At 46.9% G+C, this 19,422-nt stretch overlaps 1 protein-coding gene across 3 annotated transcripts in view; it reads right to left on the reverse strand.

Annotated features, from left to right (window-relative positions):
• Nucleotides 1-19,422, reverse strand: part of IRAK2 (interleukin 1 receptor associated kinase 2) — a 60,901-nt gene that overhangs the window by 12,795 nt on the left and 28,684 nt on the right. For all 3 annotated transcript variants that reach the window (XM_047744948.1, XM_047744940.1, XM_047744930.1), the window contains 7 exons: nucleotides 14,301-14,425; nucleotides 12,248-12,442; nucleotides 12,100-12,164; nucleotides 9,310-9,424; nucleotides 6,629-6,738; nucleotides 4,723-4,918; nucleotides 1,369-1,431 (listed from right to left, as the gene is read on the reverse strand). In XM_047744948.1, coding sequence (XP_047600904.1) covers nucleotides 1,369-1,431; nucleotides 4,723-4,918; nucleotides 6,629-6,738; nucleotides 9,310-9,424; nucleotides 12,100-12,164; nucleotides 12,248-12,442; nucleotides 14,301-14,425 — 869 coding nt within the window. The remainder of the gene's footprint in view (nucleotides 1-1,368; nucleotides 1,432-4,722; nucleotides 4,919-6,628; nucleotides 6,739-9,309; nucleotides 9,425-12,099; nucleotides 12,165-12,247; nucleotides 12,443-14,300; nucleotides 14,426-19,422) is intronic.

Genomic DNA, 19,422 nt, shown 5'->3' on the forward strand with positions numbered 1-19,422 from the left:
AGGCCTACTTCCTCCTACCATGGACCACACTAGGTGCTAGCAGGTTTCACCTCTGATTTGAATCTTAAAAGCATGCTCAATCTTAATTTTTTTAATTAAGATTTTTTTAAAAATTATATTCTCCAAATTTTTTTAAAGTAAACTCTATGAGTTTACTCACGACCCCAGGATCAAGAGTCGCATGCTCCACTGACTGAGCCAGCCAGGCGTCCCTTCCTCCACATTTTTAGAAAACATTAACAAAAACGTCTTCTGGAAAATTTCACAAAAGTATCTCAAAAGACTTCTTCTCCTGCAACATTCATCCAGGGAGACCCAGAGAACTGTTAGGAAATTCACCTCAAGAAAACTGTCAGAATATGAGAAACCATCTCAAACTGCCCCGAACTACTTCTGAGGTGCTGAAACCCACCTCTTGGTAATAACTGGGGCCCCAGTCTCCAAAAGTGGAATGGCTTTCTGTGGGTAAGAAGGCCTTCAGCTCCCCACCCCAGGGCCCAGGGGATGTTTTGGGAGCCCAGTCACCAAAAAAAAGCCAGCTGTTCTAATGGCCTCAACATCAAGTCAGGAAAGGTTCTTCTTCTCAAACTGAGGACAAGGAGTGGAGCTTTCACAGGATTTGGAACTCTGCAGAAGACATGGGTTCAAATCCCAGTTCACCACTGATCTCACTGTAGGACATAAGTGTCTTTACCTTGGCCTTAGTTTTCTCATCTGCAAAATGGGGGTGATGATAATCCTGAATTCATATGGTTGGACTGTCATGAGAATTAAACAGTCAGCAGAGTGCCAGGGTTAAGAACTCAGGATCTGCAGTCCAGAAGACCTGACGTGGAAGTCCAGCTCTGACACTGAGTAAAGCCGAAATCTCGGGGGAACCTCAGAGACTGCTTTTCTCAAGGGCAGGTGAACGTCATGACCCTATCAATCTCAGTGGGATTTTGTGATGACTGAGAGAGAGAGAGAGAGAGAGTCTGGCTCCACTGTTACATTTTTGAAACGACCCTGTATGTGTACATATGTGAAAGATAAACTTTTAAACCTACAAAATGAAAACTATTGCTTTTATTACAGGAACCTGCTTAAGAGGACTGACTTTTACCAACTTGAAGATAAATCCTACATCATTGCCAGATGCATAGAGAGAAGAAACGGGTTTCCCCTAAACATTCTAAGTTCTCTTATCATGAAAAAGTGACCATGGGCTGGTTGGTAAGGGAGGGGAGAGGTTAAGGTTACTTTGCAAATCAAGCTGCAGACTGAGACCTCATAACCATCTGTAAAATGGTTACTGTGGAGGTTCTTGCCCTCCTGAGCACCCCCCACAACCCCCAGTAGCTGTGAGCCAGAAGTGACTGGTTCCCTTACCAGGTAAACGGGGCTTCGGTTGTTATCCATTGCAGGGATGCCGGTGAGGACCTCAGCTAGCACCTGGAGAGAATATGCAGTTAGCATGGTTCAGACACTCAAGCAAAGGTTCAGGATAGAGATAGAGGCCAAGAGCAATGACTCTTCTTAGTAACAAAGGCAGGGAGCTCCAGGCCCGACTCTGCCATTTGTCAGTATAAACACTTGCCCAAAGTCAGGAACATGGGAATATTACTAAATACCTCCCCCAACTAAACATATCATCCAGCTGCTAATAGAAGCTTTGAATGAACAGCAAGTCAGGGAGGATGGAAACCAAATGTGTGCATATTACCATCAGTTTTATATGTATATGTGTAGCCATATAAATATATAATGTACATGTTTATATATGCATACTGTATATTTATATTAAAATATGTATGTATATATAAATAATGCATGTGTAAATATGTATATTTACATACATATACTATATACTTATATATACATGTGTATTATACACACACACATTTTTGTATATATACATGTATCTATACACACACTATATTTTAAAGATCATTTCATTTAAAAACCCATCAGAAACGGTAAGCAAGCATTGTTACGTCAGTTGCAGGAAAGGAGGAATCCATGTACATAAGTCTATTCTACACAGAAAGTCTCAGTGACATCTAAAGCATGTTTCATCCTAGGCCTTTATTAACATGACCTGTTCATTAATTCACCCACTCACAGAAGGAGCAGAGCTCTACACCAGTGTGAGACACCACAACACTGACAAACCATGATGTGTGTCTTCATAAAGGGGAAACCTGCTTTGAACAGAAATTCTCAGCAGACCATAGTGGTTAAGGGCTCTCTATAGTCAGGCCTTCCTGGGCTCAAATTCTGACTCTCTTCCCTAATCGCTAAAGGGCTAAAATCTGAGCCTGCATCCCTACCTGGTAAATGGTGATCTGCTGGTTGTGAATATAAGGAATCGAGTACCCTACCCTGAGTTTCAAATCTCTCTTCCACAACCTCCCTCCAAACAAGTCGGAATAGTCACATTTACTGCCAAGAAATCCTCCGTCCTCAGAGGAAGGACCTGATGGGTTAGTCAGACCGGCAGTGGCCAGCAGGGGGCAGCAGAGGGCACCCTGCAGCCCGTGAACCGGAGCAAGCTGAAAAGGGATTCCCCAACCAGCTCCTGCCAGGAAGGGAGGGAAGAACAAGGGGTAATGAATATACAGACATTCCCTTCTGCCTCTTCCACAGGCAGGCTCTGTGCTGAACCTTTTAGAGAGGCCATTTAATGCTCACAAAACAACAGCAAGAACACTGAGAAATGCAGTGTCCCCAACCGGAAGGATCAGAGTTCAGAATCATACTGTCAGTTAGTGGCAGAGCTGAGAAAAAAAGAGGTGAAGGGAGCCAGTGGGCACAGAATGCATAAACTAATTTTTAAAAATTGTTGCATCAACAGCTGAATTAAAAAGTCGAGGGTTGAGGCGCCTGGATGGCTCAGTTGGTTGAGCGTCCGAATCTTGATTTCAGCTCGGGTCATGATTTCAGGGGCGTGTAATGGAGCCCACATTGGGCTAAGGGCTCAGCATTCAGCACAGAATCTGCTTGGGATTCTCTCTCTCCTCTCCCTCTGCCCACTCACACTCTCTCTCTTAAAAAAAGAAAAAAAAAAAGAGGGGTAAACAAAAATCAGAAATGAGGGTGTGAAAGTAGGAATACCAACTACCACCACAATAATCCTCTTGATAAGTGTAGGGTACCTGCTAACTATTTGCATTATCATATTAGTCTCCATATTTGTCACTAACCCCTTTCACAGAGGACAAAACAGGCCCAGAGTTACAGGTCAGGTACCCAGGGTCACACAGCTAAAAGTAACTAAGCTGGGACTCAAACCCACACTCTCACACTCTACCCTGGATTGCCTGGCAGAGTCAGGGTTCAGTCCTGCTGGTTTTTAGAGGAGCAAGAGCCTTGGCTAGCCCCACTGAGCTCCACTGAGCCACTCACAATGGAGTGATGGGGGCAAGGAAACCGGAAGAGCCCACGGGAGATAGAAGGAAACAGAATCTGGCATCTAGAGGTCAGGATCAGAGTAGAAGGTGGCTCAGGAAGGGCACGAGTGGGAGAGGTGGATGGACAAGAGATGGGGCAGAGAAAGAGGACGCACAGAGTTCGAGGCTAGAGAGGAGAGAGAAGTCACAGTCTGAGAGGCAGCTATTTGCTCCTGACAAAGGCCAACCAGAGACTGTCACTTTCCTCAGCCAGCATTTCCCAGACTTGGTTCCATGGGACACTGGTATGGAGAGAGACTGAGGAAACAAGGTTCCATAGTCAAATGATTTTGGGAAATGCTGCATACCATTTGCCCAGCTATGGTGAATTCACAACTGAATTAGATTAAAGGCTCATTACCGTATTAAAGTCTCTGATTAATTTTATGGTAAAGAAATCTGCTTGACTCTGCTTAACCCAGCATTGGTCATACCTCTTTGGCCACAAAACCCTTTAAATACATCAAACCTACAGAGACCACAGAAATATACTTTGGAGACTGCTTTACTCAGACCATGAGCTCCCGAGGGAAGGACTGTGTTTGAGTTACGTTTTTATTCCCAGTGCCAGGCACACAGTGATGACAGACAGGACGGCAGTGTGAGGAGGGAGGAAGGATACACAGATGGATACTAAATGGATAGGTGGCTGTTGAATGGATGGATATTGGAGAGACAGTTGAATGGATGACTGGATAGATGGATGGACAATGTGAGTCAACGGGATAGACTGTTAGATGGCTGGCTGGCTGGGAAAGAGAGAAGGAAAGAGCCTCACAGAAGCTAGATGCTCATGAGTAACAATACTTCAAGGGCTGGCAAATTTTTTCTGTAACAGGGCTAGATTGTAAGTATTTTAGGCTTTGTGGGCCACAAACCAAATTTCTATCATATACTCTTTTTTTTTTTAAGATTTCATTTATTTATTTGAGAGAGAGCACAAGCAGGGGGCAGGGGCAGAGGGAGAGGGAGAAGCAGACTCCCCAGTGAGCAAGGAGCCCCACATGGGGCTCAATCCAGGACCCCAAGATCATGACCTGAGCTGATGCCAGACACTTAACCGACTGAGCCACCCAGGCGCCCCACATATTCTTCTTTTCTTAGCATCTTTTATAAATGTACTATTCTTAGCTACAGGCTGCACAAAATACGCCCCAGGCCATAGTTTGCCAGCCCTTACTTTACTTCGATGGCATATATCTAGGAGGCTCTATTACATCTTCTGCTTACAAAGGAGCTGTAGGAAGGACAAATGAGGACAGGCCCAAGGCCAGGCCGAGAAGGGAGCTCTTACGATTCCACAGCTGAAGATGTCTACTCGTTTTGTCAGCTGCCCCACCCTGATGAAATCTTCCGGCAGATATGCAGCTGAGGTCTGGAAAAGATGAGTCTTCATCATGGTGTATCTTGACCTTTTGTTGTCAGGACACAGGTGAGCCATTGGATGAGCCAGCTTGGGGGTGAAGGTTTGGTCTAGCAAAACATTGGAGCTGTGGAAAAGAAAGCAGAGAGAACTTTCTCACTTGGAGCTGGATTGAGGAAGAGGTTGCCATGGAGACCCTTTCAGAGAACAACTTCACAATAAGCAGCAGTGGTCCTGGCAAGTTAAGAGTCACTTTAGACCCTCTGCCTGGATTTTCTGAGCTGGTCCCGGTGAGGGAAGGGGGTGGAAACACACTTCCACTAGCAAAGGAGGACGGAGCTGAGATTAGTTGTGCTGCCCCAGGAATGGCCTTTGGGGTGGTCAGCAAGGTGCAGCCCCCCTCATCCCCACAGATGTCAAACCCTCATCAACCTCAGCTTGCCTAGATGGTGGGCTATGCAGGCTTGAGCCCCTCTGACACTGTTGTGAGCCCTGGCTCTGGCCTGACTGACTCGAGTCTAAATGCCACGATCCCTTGTGATTGGTCCTGCCCAGATCATGGGACTATGAAGAACAATAAAAACATTCTTGGACCTGGGCATCTGACCTGTGGGAGTCAACACTCTCAGAAGCTACTTCAAAGGGGAAAACAAACAAACAAGAAAACAAATTACATGGATAAAAATAATCAAACTAACCCTAAACAGTTGTTTAAAAAATAGACATCAGGGGTGCCTGGGTGGCACAGTTGGTTAAGCGTCTGACTCTTGGTTTCAGCTCAGGTCATGATCTCAGGGTTGTGGGATTGAGCCCCCCACTGGGCTCCACGCTCTTGGGATTCTCTCTCCCTCTCCCTCTGCCCCTCCCCCATTCACAAAATAAATAAATCTTTAAAAAAAAAAAACAGACATCAATTCCAATATCCCCTATTAGGGGTAGTTAAGTAAATTATGGGCCAATCCCTTCAACAGAAAACTAAGAAGTCACTAAAAATGATGGCATGCCACATGAGGAAAGATTTGCCTTGTTTAAATAAAGGGGTAAGAAAGAAAACATGAATTGGTAAGCAGACACAGTGCCCCCTTAGGGTTAGGACTTCTGTGTGGGCAACAGTTGAAGAAGTCAGGGCACCAGGGCCAGAATGATCTCTCACCCTCTCACCCTTTCATTTCCTTTCTTGCTATTACAATTGTCTGTGTAATCAAGCAAGAATCAGGGAGGAAACAAGAGGACAAGGCTTCCACTTGCCAAATGGAAAACTTGGAGGAAGTATGAGTTCTATGGTTTCAAGGTCAGTTATGCCAGATTTTCTGATATTTTCTGGAGTCTCTCCATGCTGCCAGTCCCCAGACAGGACTCTTGTTCTTGGGAGCATGGTGCTAAGATACTGGGTTGCACACCTACCCTGCAGGAAGCTTCCCTGACATGAGTTGCTTTTACCAACAGATACATAAGCAGGGGATGGGTGTCCAGGAAGATGCTGAGTGAGGAGCTCAAAATCCTAGAGGCCTTGGCCCAAAGCTCCAGGATCAGGTCCAGACCAGCTGCTGGGTTGGAAGTAAAAGGCATCAGGGATGTGGGGTATGCGCTGGGAAAACACCAGCTCAAAAAGACAAGCACGGTGACAGGGAGGCAGTGTGTAGGGACAGCAGAAACCCTGAGTTTTGAGGGAATAACAAAGAAAGAGAGAAGAGACCCAGGAGAGGTGGGGTGGGAGGAGCCATCCAAGGGCAAGAGAGACTGAGGGAGAGGAAGGAGCGCAGGAATGTGTGCGACTGGACCCCCCCCCCCCGCAGTGCAGGCCCACGGCAGGGTCCTGAGAGACCCCCTCCCCCACCTCTTGACATTGCCATGGATGATCTCCAAGCTGTGCAGATGCCCCACAGCACAAAGCAGCCCAGAGCAGATGCTGGCGCGCTGGGGCCAGAGGAGGGCGTCCGTGCCTCCCTAAGTTAAAGAAAAAGAGGGAGAGAATCAGTCACACCTCTGCCTTTTCCAAATCCCAACGAGCTCCCAGCTCCCGTCTCTCCTCCAGACCATCACATCCTCTGTGAGGGGGCTCAACCAGCATGGTGTACTGGCAGGGTACCCTTCTGACATCTGGAGACCTCGATGTAAATCCCAGCTCAGACACGCACTAGCTGTGAGACTCTGGGAAAGACGCTCGATGTCCCTGAGCCTTGATTTCTGCTTTAGCTATAAAATAAAAGTGTTAACCCCATGCCTCTCTAGGGTTGCTCTAAGGACTCAGAGGACAATATGGTAGGGGGTATATGGTATATGAGTATATGGTACGCCCCTAGCATGGTGCCTGCCACACAGTGGATGCTCACTAACCTGCAGCTCTTTTTATCACGACTATACAGTGGCAGGTCTGGAATTTTCCTCTAGGAGGGGGCTCCTGGGAGAGGGGATGAGGAGCTTGTGTTAGCACACTAAGCACATGGGCCTAATGGCAATTTTATGTATATTTAGGGAGACTTCATGGGGGCTGATGGGGATTGCAGGGTGAGCTAAAACCCTCACCATCCCCCAGGCACTGTTGTTCTAGGACTGAAACTCCAGGCTCAATCACTACTTATTTTTTAAGCCCCATCATAGGTCCCACATCCTCTAAGAGCTGGGCTTGATCACAGATTCCTTCTCAAAAACTCTGGAATTTACAGCCACATGAACCCTGTTTAAATTCCAGCCCTGACATCTGTCAGCTGTGTTCCTTTGGGCAGGTTGCTTTGCCTCTCTGAGCGAGAAACTCCTTTTTTGGAAAACGGGGGATACCTCTTGAGTAGTAGCTAGGCCTGAAGGGGACAAGTGTAAAACCTTTATCGTGGTGTTTTGCACACAGCAAGAGTGTAGCAAACATAAAAATCATTATTATACTATGAATAACCGTTTTTGTCTGGTCTCTGTTAAGGGAAGCAGTAATTCTCTTGTGGAATAAATCTTCCTCCTATTTGAGGATTTTATGGGAGGGAGATTGTTTTTAAAATTGTAGTTTTAGGGACGCCTGGGTGGCTCAGTTGGTTGGACGACTGCCTTCGGCTCGGGTCATGATCCCCGGGTCCGGGATCGAGTCCCACATCGGGCTCCCAGCTCCATGGGGAGTCTGCTTCTCCCTCTGACCTTCTCCTCGCTCATGCTCTCTCTCACTGTCTCTCTCTCAAATAAATAAATAAAATCTTTAAAAAAAAAATTGTAGTTTTAGGGGCGCCTGGGTGGCTCAGTGGGTTAAAGCCTCTGCCTTTGGCTCAGGTCTTGATCTCAGGGTCCTGGGATCAAGCCCTGCATTGGGCTCTCTGCTCATCAGGGAGCCTGCTTCCCTTCCCTCCCTGCTACTCCATACCCTGCCTCCTTGTGATCTGTCAAATAAATAAATAAAATCTTTTTTAAAATTGTAGTTTTAATTGGTATTATGCTCACATGCTGTAACATCCAAAAGGTACTAAAGGGCATAGAGTAAAAATTCCTCTCCCACGCCCTAGCTACCTAGCTCACTTCCTCAGAGGCAGCCAAGGTACCAGTTTTTTGTATCTTTCCAGAGATAGCCCATAAGGACACAAGCAAATAGCTATATAATAGAATGGCATTTTTTATTTTTTTTAAAGATTTTATTTATTTATTTGACACAGAGACCACAAGTAGGCAGAGAGGCAGGCAGAGAGAGAGGAAGGGAAGCAGGCTCCCTGCTGAGCAGAGAGCCGGATGTGGAGCTCGATCCCAGGACCCTGGGATCATGACCTGAGCCGAAGGCAGAGGCTTTAACCCACTGAGCCACCCAGGCGCCCCTAGAATGGCATTTTAATTATTTTTTTTTAAGATTTTATTTATTTAGGGCGCCTGGGTGGCTCAGTGGGTTAAGCCGCTGCCTTCGGCTCAGGTCATGATCTCAGGGTCCTGGGATCGAGTCCCGCATCGGGCTCTCTGCTCAGCAGGGAGCCTGTTTCCCTTCCTCTCTCTCTGCCTGCCTCTCTGCCTACTTGTGATCTCTGTCTGTCAAATAAATAAATAAAATCTTTAAAAAAAAAAAGATTTTATTTATTTATTTGACAGAGAGAGATCACAAGTAGGCAGAGAGGCAGAGGAGAAAGCAGGCTCCCTGCAGAGCAGCGAGCCTGATGCTGGACTCGATCCCAGGACCCTGAGATCATGACCTGAGCCGAAGGCAGAGGCTTTAACCCACTGAGCCACCCAGGCGCCCCTAGAATGGCATTTTTAGCAAATAAAAATTTGCTTCTACTTCTCCATACTCTGTATCTCTTAATTATTTTTCTTGTTCTATTGCCTTGACTAGCACCCCCAAAACAATGTTAAATAAGATTAGTACTATGGGATACCTTTGTCTTGCTCTTGTCAAATAATTTTTTCATAGGTTTTTACCTGAAGATGTTTAGCCAGATCTTATCTATCCCAGCCTAACTTCTCTCTAATGTCCCCTCTCCCCTCCGGAAGTCCTTAAACCTTGAGTCCCTAACTGGATGCTATCTGGTCCTGTTCTCTGACCATGACCCAGCCCCTTACCTGACCCTGGAGTCTGTCCTGTAAAGAGCCATTTGCCATGTACGGGTAGATCAGGCTGCAAAGCTGATTTCCAGTGCAGAAGCCCAGCAAAGGTAAGACGTTGGGGTGGCAGCATCTGAAATCACATATTAGTGCAGAGGTGAGGAGTCAGACAGAAAGAATAAACAAAGAATGCTCTAATTCCTTACCTCCCACCCCTCTTCTGCCCCCTCTACCCATGAGGTCACCAGTGACTTCCCAGATACCAAATGCTCTGAACCCTGAAGACCCAGTACCAGGGTAGAAAGATTAAAACTGCCTGCCTTCAACAAGTGTGAAGTCAAGGAGCTCAGACTTACCCTACCTCACTGCTCTGCTGCACAGATCACCCTAACTAGCCCATCTTCTAGAAAGAGAGGCTTAGAGGTTAAGGAACTTGCTCACGGTCATGACCAGCATGCAGGGAAGGCAGATCGCAGGGCTGTTGGGACTCCCGGGACTGGGTTCTTCCCTGAAATCCTCTTCTCCTAGGTTCTGAGTCACCGTTCCCTCCTGACTCTCTTCATACCTCTCTGACTGTTTTCCCCTGGCTTTTTTCACCAAGACTCTCCTCCCTTGCCTTCCTCTGGAAGCTCAGTACCCCCGGCTCAGCTCATCATCTTGTTTGATCAGCTATATCTCCAGGTATCTCCCACCTCTATGGGGAATGCTCCCCAAAATCTCTCATTGCAGCCCCTTCCTAAGCTCTAGAACTGAATGTCTGTTTGCATTCTGATGCTCAGGTGAAGAACTTTGACTCAACAGCTCCCAAACCCACTCTGTGCCCAGTTATTATCCCAAAAAGGCAACTATGCAGTCTCCATGAAGTTTCCTGGAAACCTCCTTACCTCCCCATCTAACTGGTCAGCATTCATGGTCATAGACAGTTTTCCAACTGTCCCATTCATTCACCCCTCCTCCACCCTGAGTCAGACCGTGATGGATGCTCCGCAGGACTATTGTAATGGACTCCTGGTCAATCCCTCCTGCCCTCCTCCACTCCCCCCAGGCCATCATACTGCACTTTTCATACTCAGGAGAGTCATTTACACTCAATCCCTTCTGGACCATAAACATTCCCAAGGCAGGGACTGTGTATCTTCCCTAGGACCAAAAAAGGCCTTTGCAACCCACAGCTGCCCAGTCAATGAATGGGATGTCTGTCAACTCAGGGAAGTACTTTGCAAAAATGGAAAGGGGAATTATACTTTCATTTTTTGATTAAATATGTGTGTGCTTATTCATTCATTCAGAAGTAGTTATTTATAGGTTCTACGGAAAACAGGTGACTCTTATTTTCTTATTTATTATTTTCTTTATCTCTTAAGACACTCCACACTAATCACACATTCCTTGCCCAAGGCTGTGTGTTGGCAGGGGAAACCCAGAGAGCGACTCGCCAAGGTTGAATGACAGCGGGTGTCCAGCACCTGACGGGTGCTGGACAGGCCTTTGTTGAATTCATCAGTCAGTGATGGCAGAGCCAGAACAAGTCTCCCCACGTCCTTCCTGTTCTTTTTGCCAGTCCCCTGCCAGCTCTGGGACAGGCAGGCTCACTTCCCTTCTCAGCCTCAGTTTCCCCATCTGTAAAATGAGCAGGTTTGAGGAGGGCTTTTGAAGATCTTTATTGCTCAAGACTTTATGGCTCAAAATTTCTCTGTCGGGGCGCCTACGTGGCGCAGTCGGTTGAACATCAGACTCTAGTTTCCCCTTCAGTAGTGATCTCGCTCCACGCAGAGTCTGCTGGTGACTCTCTCTCCCTCTCTCTCTTCCCCTCCCTGCTCTCTCTCAAAATAAAGAAGTAAATATTTTTTAAAAAGTCTCTGCCAAAGGCTAGACAGTAAATATCTTAGACTTTCTAGGCCAATATGGTCTCTGCAGCAACTATTCGACAGTGCACTATCCCACACAAACAGCCAGAGAGAAGACAGAGATAAGTAAGTGTGGCTGTATTCCAATAAAACTTTATCATGGGGGTGCCTGGGTGGCTCAGTGGGTTAAGCCTCTGCCTTCGGCTCAGGTCATGATCCCAGGGTCCTGGGATCGAGCCCCGCATCGGGCTCTCTGCTCAGTGGAGAGCCTGCTTCCTCCTCTATCTCTGCCTGCCTCTCTGCCTACTTGTGATCTCTGTCTGTCAAATAAATAAATAAAATATTTAAAAAAAAACTTTATCATGGACATGGAAATCTGAATTTCATATACTTTTCACATATCATGAAATCTTTTTCTTATAATTATAATGGAGAACCCATTCTTAGCAATCAGACTACACACACACAGGCATGGCCTGATCTGGCCCACTGGGCATCATTTGCTAAGTCCTACTCTGGGGCAATACTATTTTGAGATGGATTTGCCATTGGAGTTGGAAACAGTAAATCTCTGACCATCTCAAAAAAAATGGGATAGAAACAGATTTCTTGGAAGGAAAGAGCTGGACCAAGCGAGCCAAGAGAATTTGATAATTCTAATCTATGCATATAGGTGCTTCATAGAAAAAGCATGGACTATGAAGCCAGACCAACCTAGGTTCAAATTCTAGCTCTGCTACTTACTAGCTGTGCGATCTTGGACAAGACACTTAACCTCTCTGGGCCTCAATTTGCACATGTACAAAACAATGCTGATAGGAGCAGCAATGTTACAAGGTTCTTATGAGGATTCAGTGAATTTTTACATATGGAATTTTAAGGCATGCCTGGTACACAGGAAGCACTATATCAAGGTTAGCCGTCATCATTAAGTAAAGTATTTTCCAAAGGGGAGGCTTACCTGCGACAAATTTGTACCTCTGCCTGGAAGAATTTTTCGACTGATCCTGGACCTGAGTAGGCCACCTGTGGGAAAAGACAATGAAACATGAAAATCCAGGCTCGCCAGTAGAGCTTCCACCCCTTACTTGAAACCAAGAAGTGCTCGCCTCTCTGAGCTTCTTGAAGACAAATGGCGTGCCATGCCTTTGCCCTTTGTAGATATCAGCAAAGGTCCCCTCACTGATTTTGTGGTTTGGGTTGAAGTTATCAGTTGCCTGGACCACATCTGCCTCGCTCCAGAAAAGGCTGTCTTCAGCTCGGCTCACAAGTGTTTCCTGCTTAGGAATGGAGGTACTAAAGCCCTGGGAATGCAGACAGAAGAGATGGAGATTAGTATGGGATTAATATGGAAACTATTTTTTCCCTACTACCTCAGGGAATCTTAGCTCATCAAAGCTGAAGAGGTAGGGGAGTTCATCTTGTCCAGTGAGGAGAAACGGTCCTTTATAGGACATGGATAGGGCCCACTCAAATCCCAGCTCTGCCTCTAACTGGCTCTGTGACCTTGGGTAAGCAGCTTAACCTCTCTGAACCTTAGTTTCCAGAGCAGCAAAAATGAAGATAACCATAGTACTCTGGAGGGTAATCCTGCAAATCAATTAAAATGTGAATATTCCTGGCACGTGGCTACGGTTTTTGCTTTGTCTTTTTCCCCAGTTTACAAAAGTGAGAATCAAGGAGGTCAGAGAGGTGGTGAGGTCACACAGCTGGTCAGCAGCTGAACTGGTGCCCCAGGTCCTACACATGGTATACAAGCTGGGAAGCAGGATCTAGGTTCACACAAACAAATGCAATTCTGTGTGAGTCTCTGAAAAGAAGCTCTCCCTCAGTCACGTACCTTCTTAAAAATAGGTGTACAGAGGTTTAACTTTTTTTAAAGTTATCTATGTTCTTACAGACAGTTTTTGAAAATTAGAGGGTGAATACCATCCACGATCCCATTATCCACTGAACTGCTATGAGAGTTTAAAGTACTTCTTATAAATTAGATACACAGGATTTCTTTTTTTTTTTTAAGATTTTATTTATTTATTTGACAGAGAGAGAGAGAGAGATCACAAGCAGGCAGAGAGGCAGACAGAGACAGAGAGGGAAGCAGGCTCCCTGCAAAGCAGAAAGCCCAATGCGGGGCTCGGTCCCAGGACTCTGAGACCATGACCTGAGCCAAAGGCAGAGGCTTAACCCACTGAGCCACCCAGGCACCCCAGGATTTCTTTTTAAAATCAGGATCATGCCATACACATAGTTTTGACTTCTGGTGATTTCACTTAACACTATACCATGATCAGTCCACCAATTAGGAAATTATCTTTGAAGATTAGTAATTATGTATTTTAAAAAAAAAATGCTTAAGTGCTCGTCTCCTTTATGGAAGAGTCTCATTAACCAGACCCATGTAGCACTGGCTTTTCCGCTAGGCACCCTGCCCAGGATACTTTTAGAGGCCCACAAAAATGTTCTGATTTCTTTTAAAGCCAGAAGAATAAGAATGAACTTTTAGAGTCAAAGAAATTGTTTTAATTTTGTAATACAGCTTGGATTAGGTTCATCTTTGTGCAGTGCAATTGTAAAATATAATCCTTTTTTTTTTTCATGAAGGAAAAAAAGGCCCACAAAGGCAAAAGTGTCTAAGACCCTAAAGGTCACATGTGGTCCTGGACCCAAGTCACTGCAAATTTGGAACAATTCAGACATATATTGGGTGGGAAAGGATTAGAAGAGAGGTGGTTTGTAAGCAAATGACTTAGTATACATGTAACCAATATATTTTGTGGGGAGAAAGATACCATGTATCAGCTCCCATCAAACACAAAGAATGGAAAAGCACATTTAAAAACATGTATTTGTGTAAAGGGCATCCCCAATCCCAGGGCCCCAGGCCCTAGCTGCATTGATAGCCTGCATTTAGTCTTGGAAGCTTGGAGTAATTCCTTTCTCCCTATCCCATTAATCCCTAGCCCCCATTTTGGTCTTTTTTTTCTTCCCATTTTATTCATTTATGTCATCTCTAAACCCAACGTAGGGCTCGAAATCATGATCCCAAGATCAAGAGCTGTAAGCTCTCCTGACTGAGCCAGCCAGGAGCCCCAGCACATTGCATTTTTGAGTGGGAGCCACAAGCTGGGGGTGGGGGGAGGAAGGCGGTATTCCCAGATTTACCTTTGAATCGGATGAAACAGGAAAGTCAGTTTTTAAGGAATGAGGGGCATCTGCAGAAGGAGGCGGGAGGTTGGCTCTGGCTGGAGCAGGCCCTGAAAAGGAGGGACCATGGGTCTGGCCGTGCCCTAGAAAGGAGGAAGACAGGAGGGGTTGGCAACCAGTTCCCACATCAATTTCTCCTTCATTCCGCAAACACTTTTTGTCACTAATGACACCTGCTATTTCCTGACACTCCCAGGGACCAGCCTATACGCTCCTCATGAGCCACCTTAGTGAAGCTCTGTGACAGCCCCAAAGGTTGGTTCCATATATGATTCCCACTGGGCCGGGGGAGAAGTAGAGGCACTGGAGGTGGCTACTGGCTCAGGGCCACTCAGCCAGTAAGTGGCAGAGCCAGGCTTCAGATGGACATCCATGTGACTTCCAAGCCCTACTCCGGCCCATTTCCCACACAAGGAGCAATGAAGGACACAGAGGTGATTAGCTGTGGAGCCCGCCTTCCAGAAAACTCCATTGTAGCAGCAATGGTAATAACCAGCCTCCAAGGGCAGAGGCAGCAGAGAGGCCACCCAAGCAGGTTGGGAGGCCAAGGAGGGTTTCACAGAGGATTTCAAAAAAGTGGATAGCGGGCACTGAAGGAGTAGGACTGGCTGTGGGGAGGTATGAGAGCAGGCAAGCCCAGGCATGCAGAAATTACTCAGGCATGCTTAGCTAGCAAACGCCACTGTCACACAAGGCCCTACTCTAAATGCGTCAGTGTGTTAAGTCTCTTAATCATGACAACAATCCTAGGAGACAGGTACTATTACCATGTTATCTTTATAGATGGTGAAACTGAGGCAGAGAGAGGTGAAGAAACCTTTCTAAGGGCACACAGTCAGTGGCTCTAGAGTCCATGGTTTTGTTTTTTTTGTTTTGTTTTGTTTTGTTTTGTTTTGTTTTTAGGCAGGCTCCATGCAGGGCACCCAATGCAGGGCATGGAGCCCAAAGCAGGGCTTGAACTCACGGCCCTGAGATCAAGACCTGAGCTCAAATCAAGAGTTGGCAGCTCAACTGACTGAGTTAATCCAGCATCCCTGGAATCCGTGCTCTTAATCCCTTAGAGAATGAAGAAGATTCGGGAGAGAGAGGGCTTGAAGAGTAGTTTGGGGTCATGTAAAGGCCAGGTTAAAGAGGTGACATTTCTTCGAGGGGCACCAGAAAAGGATTAACCTGAACACTAACAAGGCAGTCTGGAGTCTGATGAATTAGAGTGGGTGCAAGCCAGGGTGGAGATGGCATGAGGGACAAGCTGTGGTGGCCGATCCACATAGGAGCAGGCCTTGGCCAGAAGCCAGAAGCTTCAGATGTCATCATCTGGAAACTCCCAGGTGGCCCCAGGACTGGGATGGCCTCTGCGTAACTGGGCACCAGCCCTCGAAGGGAATCTGGCCTTGACCCCAGGGTTGCTGGCCCAAGCCTCCTGTTTCAGGTATTTCTGGTTTTATAACATCAGGAAATGAGGGATTAATCTGGAACTTTGGCCATAAAAAATAAAATTCGGAAGACTGAAAATAGCACCCTGATGAAGCTAGAATCAGGCTTACTAAACTATCAGCCAAGGCAACTGATAAAATAAAGCTCACCTAACGCCGGCTAAGCCTCTTTCATCCTCACAGAGCCCAAGAGGAGGGGCAGCCTAAGCCTCTCTCGGAGTCCATGGTTCTAGACCTCTAGACAGCTGAGAGCCCCACCACACTCTCAAATCCACGCCCACATCCGCCCAAGCTTCCCAGGGGCTGCTCCCCTGTGACTAAGTGTGGAGGGGACAAGAATGGGAGATCCAGGGCCCTGCTCTCCCTAAAGACACCAGGGGACCCTGCCTTAGACACTCCCACCCAACCTCCCCACCTTCTCTCCTTCACCCAGACCCCAAGCCTCTTCTAGCTTCACCCAACTCCTTCCCTACTTTCTCTCAGGCCTTTGTCCTGTGAAAATCCTCCTGCTTCTCAGGTGATCTTGTCCAATACAGGCCTCTGCTGGCCGGCCCAGAGACCTCTGCTGACAGGCCACTGCTGCCTCTAGCCACACCCTGCCTTCTCTCGGTCTCAGCTCAGTACCCTTGGCTTGGGTCCCCAAACTGTGGTCATGTTCATCCCTCTCCTAATTGTTAGCTGTGTCTCTGTGCCACCTCACTGTGAGTGACTTGATGTTTTTCTTTCAATCTGCTTTAATTCACACATGATGTATTTAGCCTTGAAATCCCCAGAGTTTTTTACGCATGAGATATACATCTTTTCTAACATCCGAGCTCTCTTGAACCACGGGGACCCAGCCTCCATGCCCTGGGGACTGCTGCTCTAGGTTGCTCCATTTCCCTCCCGCTTCCCACCTCAAGTTCTGTCCTATGCTGGCCCCACCCAGAGCTGGCCTCAGGACAGGGTTCTCACTGTGCAGATGGTCCCTCTCCCTTTGCCCATTGACTTGCAGGCCAGCACTGGCTTCACATAAATCATGACTTTCTGGGCTGGCTTGACGCCTGGGATTTTCCTGAGGTTGGGAGGGTGTCACCGAGGTCTGCTCTTGTGATATATGAGGGCTACTAGTTGAAGGAGGGGCTCTTTATCCCTGTGGTTTTGGGGAGAAAATGAATGGGATTGGAGCCAATGCCGCAAAGCTGACAAATCAGATAAGAACTAGACTTGCTTTGTAAATGTTTGGTGGAAGCTCTGGGTCAGGGAAGACACTCAGCCTCACACATGTCCTTTCCAAAGCACTCACCCTCCATGTGTCAAAACTTTCACTAAGAAAAACATTTCCTACGGAAGTCTTTCTGGAATGTCGGCTCTCCCAAGCAGAATACACAGACTCTTGTTCTGCTGGGCTGGGTCACTACAGGCATGAGTCAAGAACACTGGGGAGGGAGGATGCTGCATCCTGCCCTGGAGCTCCCCACCCCCTTTGTCCCTATCAGTGCAAAGCCCTCTCCAGATGAGGCTGGTTTCTGCAGTAGCCCTACATAAGGAACACCAGAGTTGGTAACCCCTATCCCCTCCTCCATCTGGGCCAGCATTCCCCTAGAATTTCCCTGCTTTACTGTAATTTTTCCCTTTGGCCATCAACCAGTATCACCTTTGCTTGAGGACCACTTTCCTTTATCTTTAACTGCTGATCACAGTTCTGCCCTGGTTTTTGTTTTTTATCTTCAGCTACAGTTAACCGTTCAGACTTCCTGGCCTAGAATTATTTTCCCAGCTTCAGCTTATCTGGGGTGTCCAGAACACCGCTAATATTAACTAACATTTGATGGGCACCTAATGGTAGCAACGCTGACATGTTGCCATAGCAACTATGACATGTTGACATAGGCTTTCGTTACTGTGCCTGATTTTTTTAAGATTTTACTTATTCATTTAGAGAGAGACAGCGCTCGTGAGTGGGGAGAGGGGCATAGGCAGAGGGAGAGAGACAATCTCAAACAGACTCTGCACTGAGCAAAGAGCCCAATGTGGGACTCAATCTCACAGCCCCAAGATCATGACTCCCCAAAATCAAGAGTTGGTCGCCCAACCAACTGAGCTACCCAGGCACCCCTTTATCTTTTTAGATAAAGAAACCGAGGTACAGAGAAGCTAAGTAATTCTCCTGCCAGAAACTGAGAGGTGGGATTCAAATACAGGTTTGTCTAATGCACACACCCAGGTGCACTCCTCTAGGCCAATGCTGACCCAGGCTTCAGGAACAGCATCAATGAACTGAGATTTCTTGGATTTGGGAGCTTTAGCTCACCACTCGGAGCCTACAGCAGAGCAGAAGGGAGGCCAGGCACTCAGGGAGAGGTGGTGAGAAGGGACAAACGGGTGCAAATAGTGTGAATAATGGTACCCCTCCCCCGAACCCCTCCCAACACTGCCCCAGGGAAGCCACCCTCAGGCTGAGTCCTTCCATCATTTGACAAACTGTCCCTGAACCCTTCCCTGGGCACAAGGGGGTGGGAGCCCAATCTGAAGTGGTCTGAAAGGCTCTGGGATGGCAGTGTGGTTGGTGTTAAGGACAGAGGCATTTAAACCGCAATACTCAGATGTGACTTCCTACTTTCGTGACCTTGAGCAAATCACCTCAGGTGCCGTGGAACAAAGCAGCAGATGTGTGAAGGGCAGAGGAGAGGAAGGTGGGGAGGTGGGCAGGCAGCACCAGTCATCACCCCTCACACACAGCTGCCATGGGCAGTACAGAGTGGAGAGGTCATCAGGTTCTCAGCTGGAACCAGCAGCAGGACCCACCTGTGCTCGGGACTCAGGAAACCACAGGGAAAATACCTGGGTCCCAGAGCATGTGACCTTAGCGAGCTGTGTAACTTCTCTATGCCTCAATTTCCTCATCTGTAAAATGGAATCAGCATACCTAACTTGTACAGCTAACTGAGGATTATGTAGGCATCTCTGAAGTGCTTAGAACAGTGTCTGGCACAGAGAGAGCCCTCAATTTCAGAGCTATCTTTTTTCTTCCTATAAAAATGGTAATAAGCAGGGGCGCCTGGCTGGCTCACTGGGTTAAGCCTCTGTCTTCGGCTCAGGTCATGGTCTCAGGGTCCTGGGATTGAGCCCCACATTGGGCTCTCTGCTCGGCAGGGAGCCTGCTTCCCCCCTCTCTCTCTGCCTGCCTCTCTGCCTACTTGTGATCTCTCTCTGTATCAAATAAATAAGTAAAATCTTTAAAAAACAAAAACAAGAAACAGTAATAAGCAGTTAATATTCTGTTGGTATCTGACTTTTTTTACTTTTTTTTTTTAAGATTTTATTTATTTATTTGACAGAGAGGAGGCAGAGAGGCAGGCAGAGAGAGGGGGAAGCAGGCTCCCCACTGAGCAGAGAGCCGGATGGGGGTCTCGATCCCAGAACCCTGGATCATGACCTGAGCTGAAGGCAGAGGCTTTAACCCACTGAGCCACCCAGGAGCCCCATTTTTTTTACTTTTTAAATTCAATATATTGTGAGCATGTCTCCATGTATGTATACACATCCACAACATTTTTAACAGTACTGTATTGTTTTGACTGACGGTCATTAACTTTACCATCGTCCTTGTTATTTTCAATTTTTTGCTATTATATGCTGAGCTGAATATCCTGATAGATAAAACG

Source organism: Lutra lutra, chromosome 1 (genome assembly GCF_902655055.1).
Source record: "Lutra lutra chromosome 1, mLutLut1.2, whole genome shotgun sequence".
Taxonomy (NCBI): domain Eukaryota; kingdom Metazoa; phylum Chordata; class Mammalia; order Carnivora; family Mustelidae; genus Lutra; species Lutra lutra.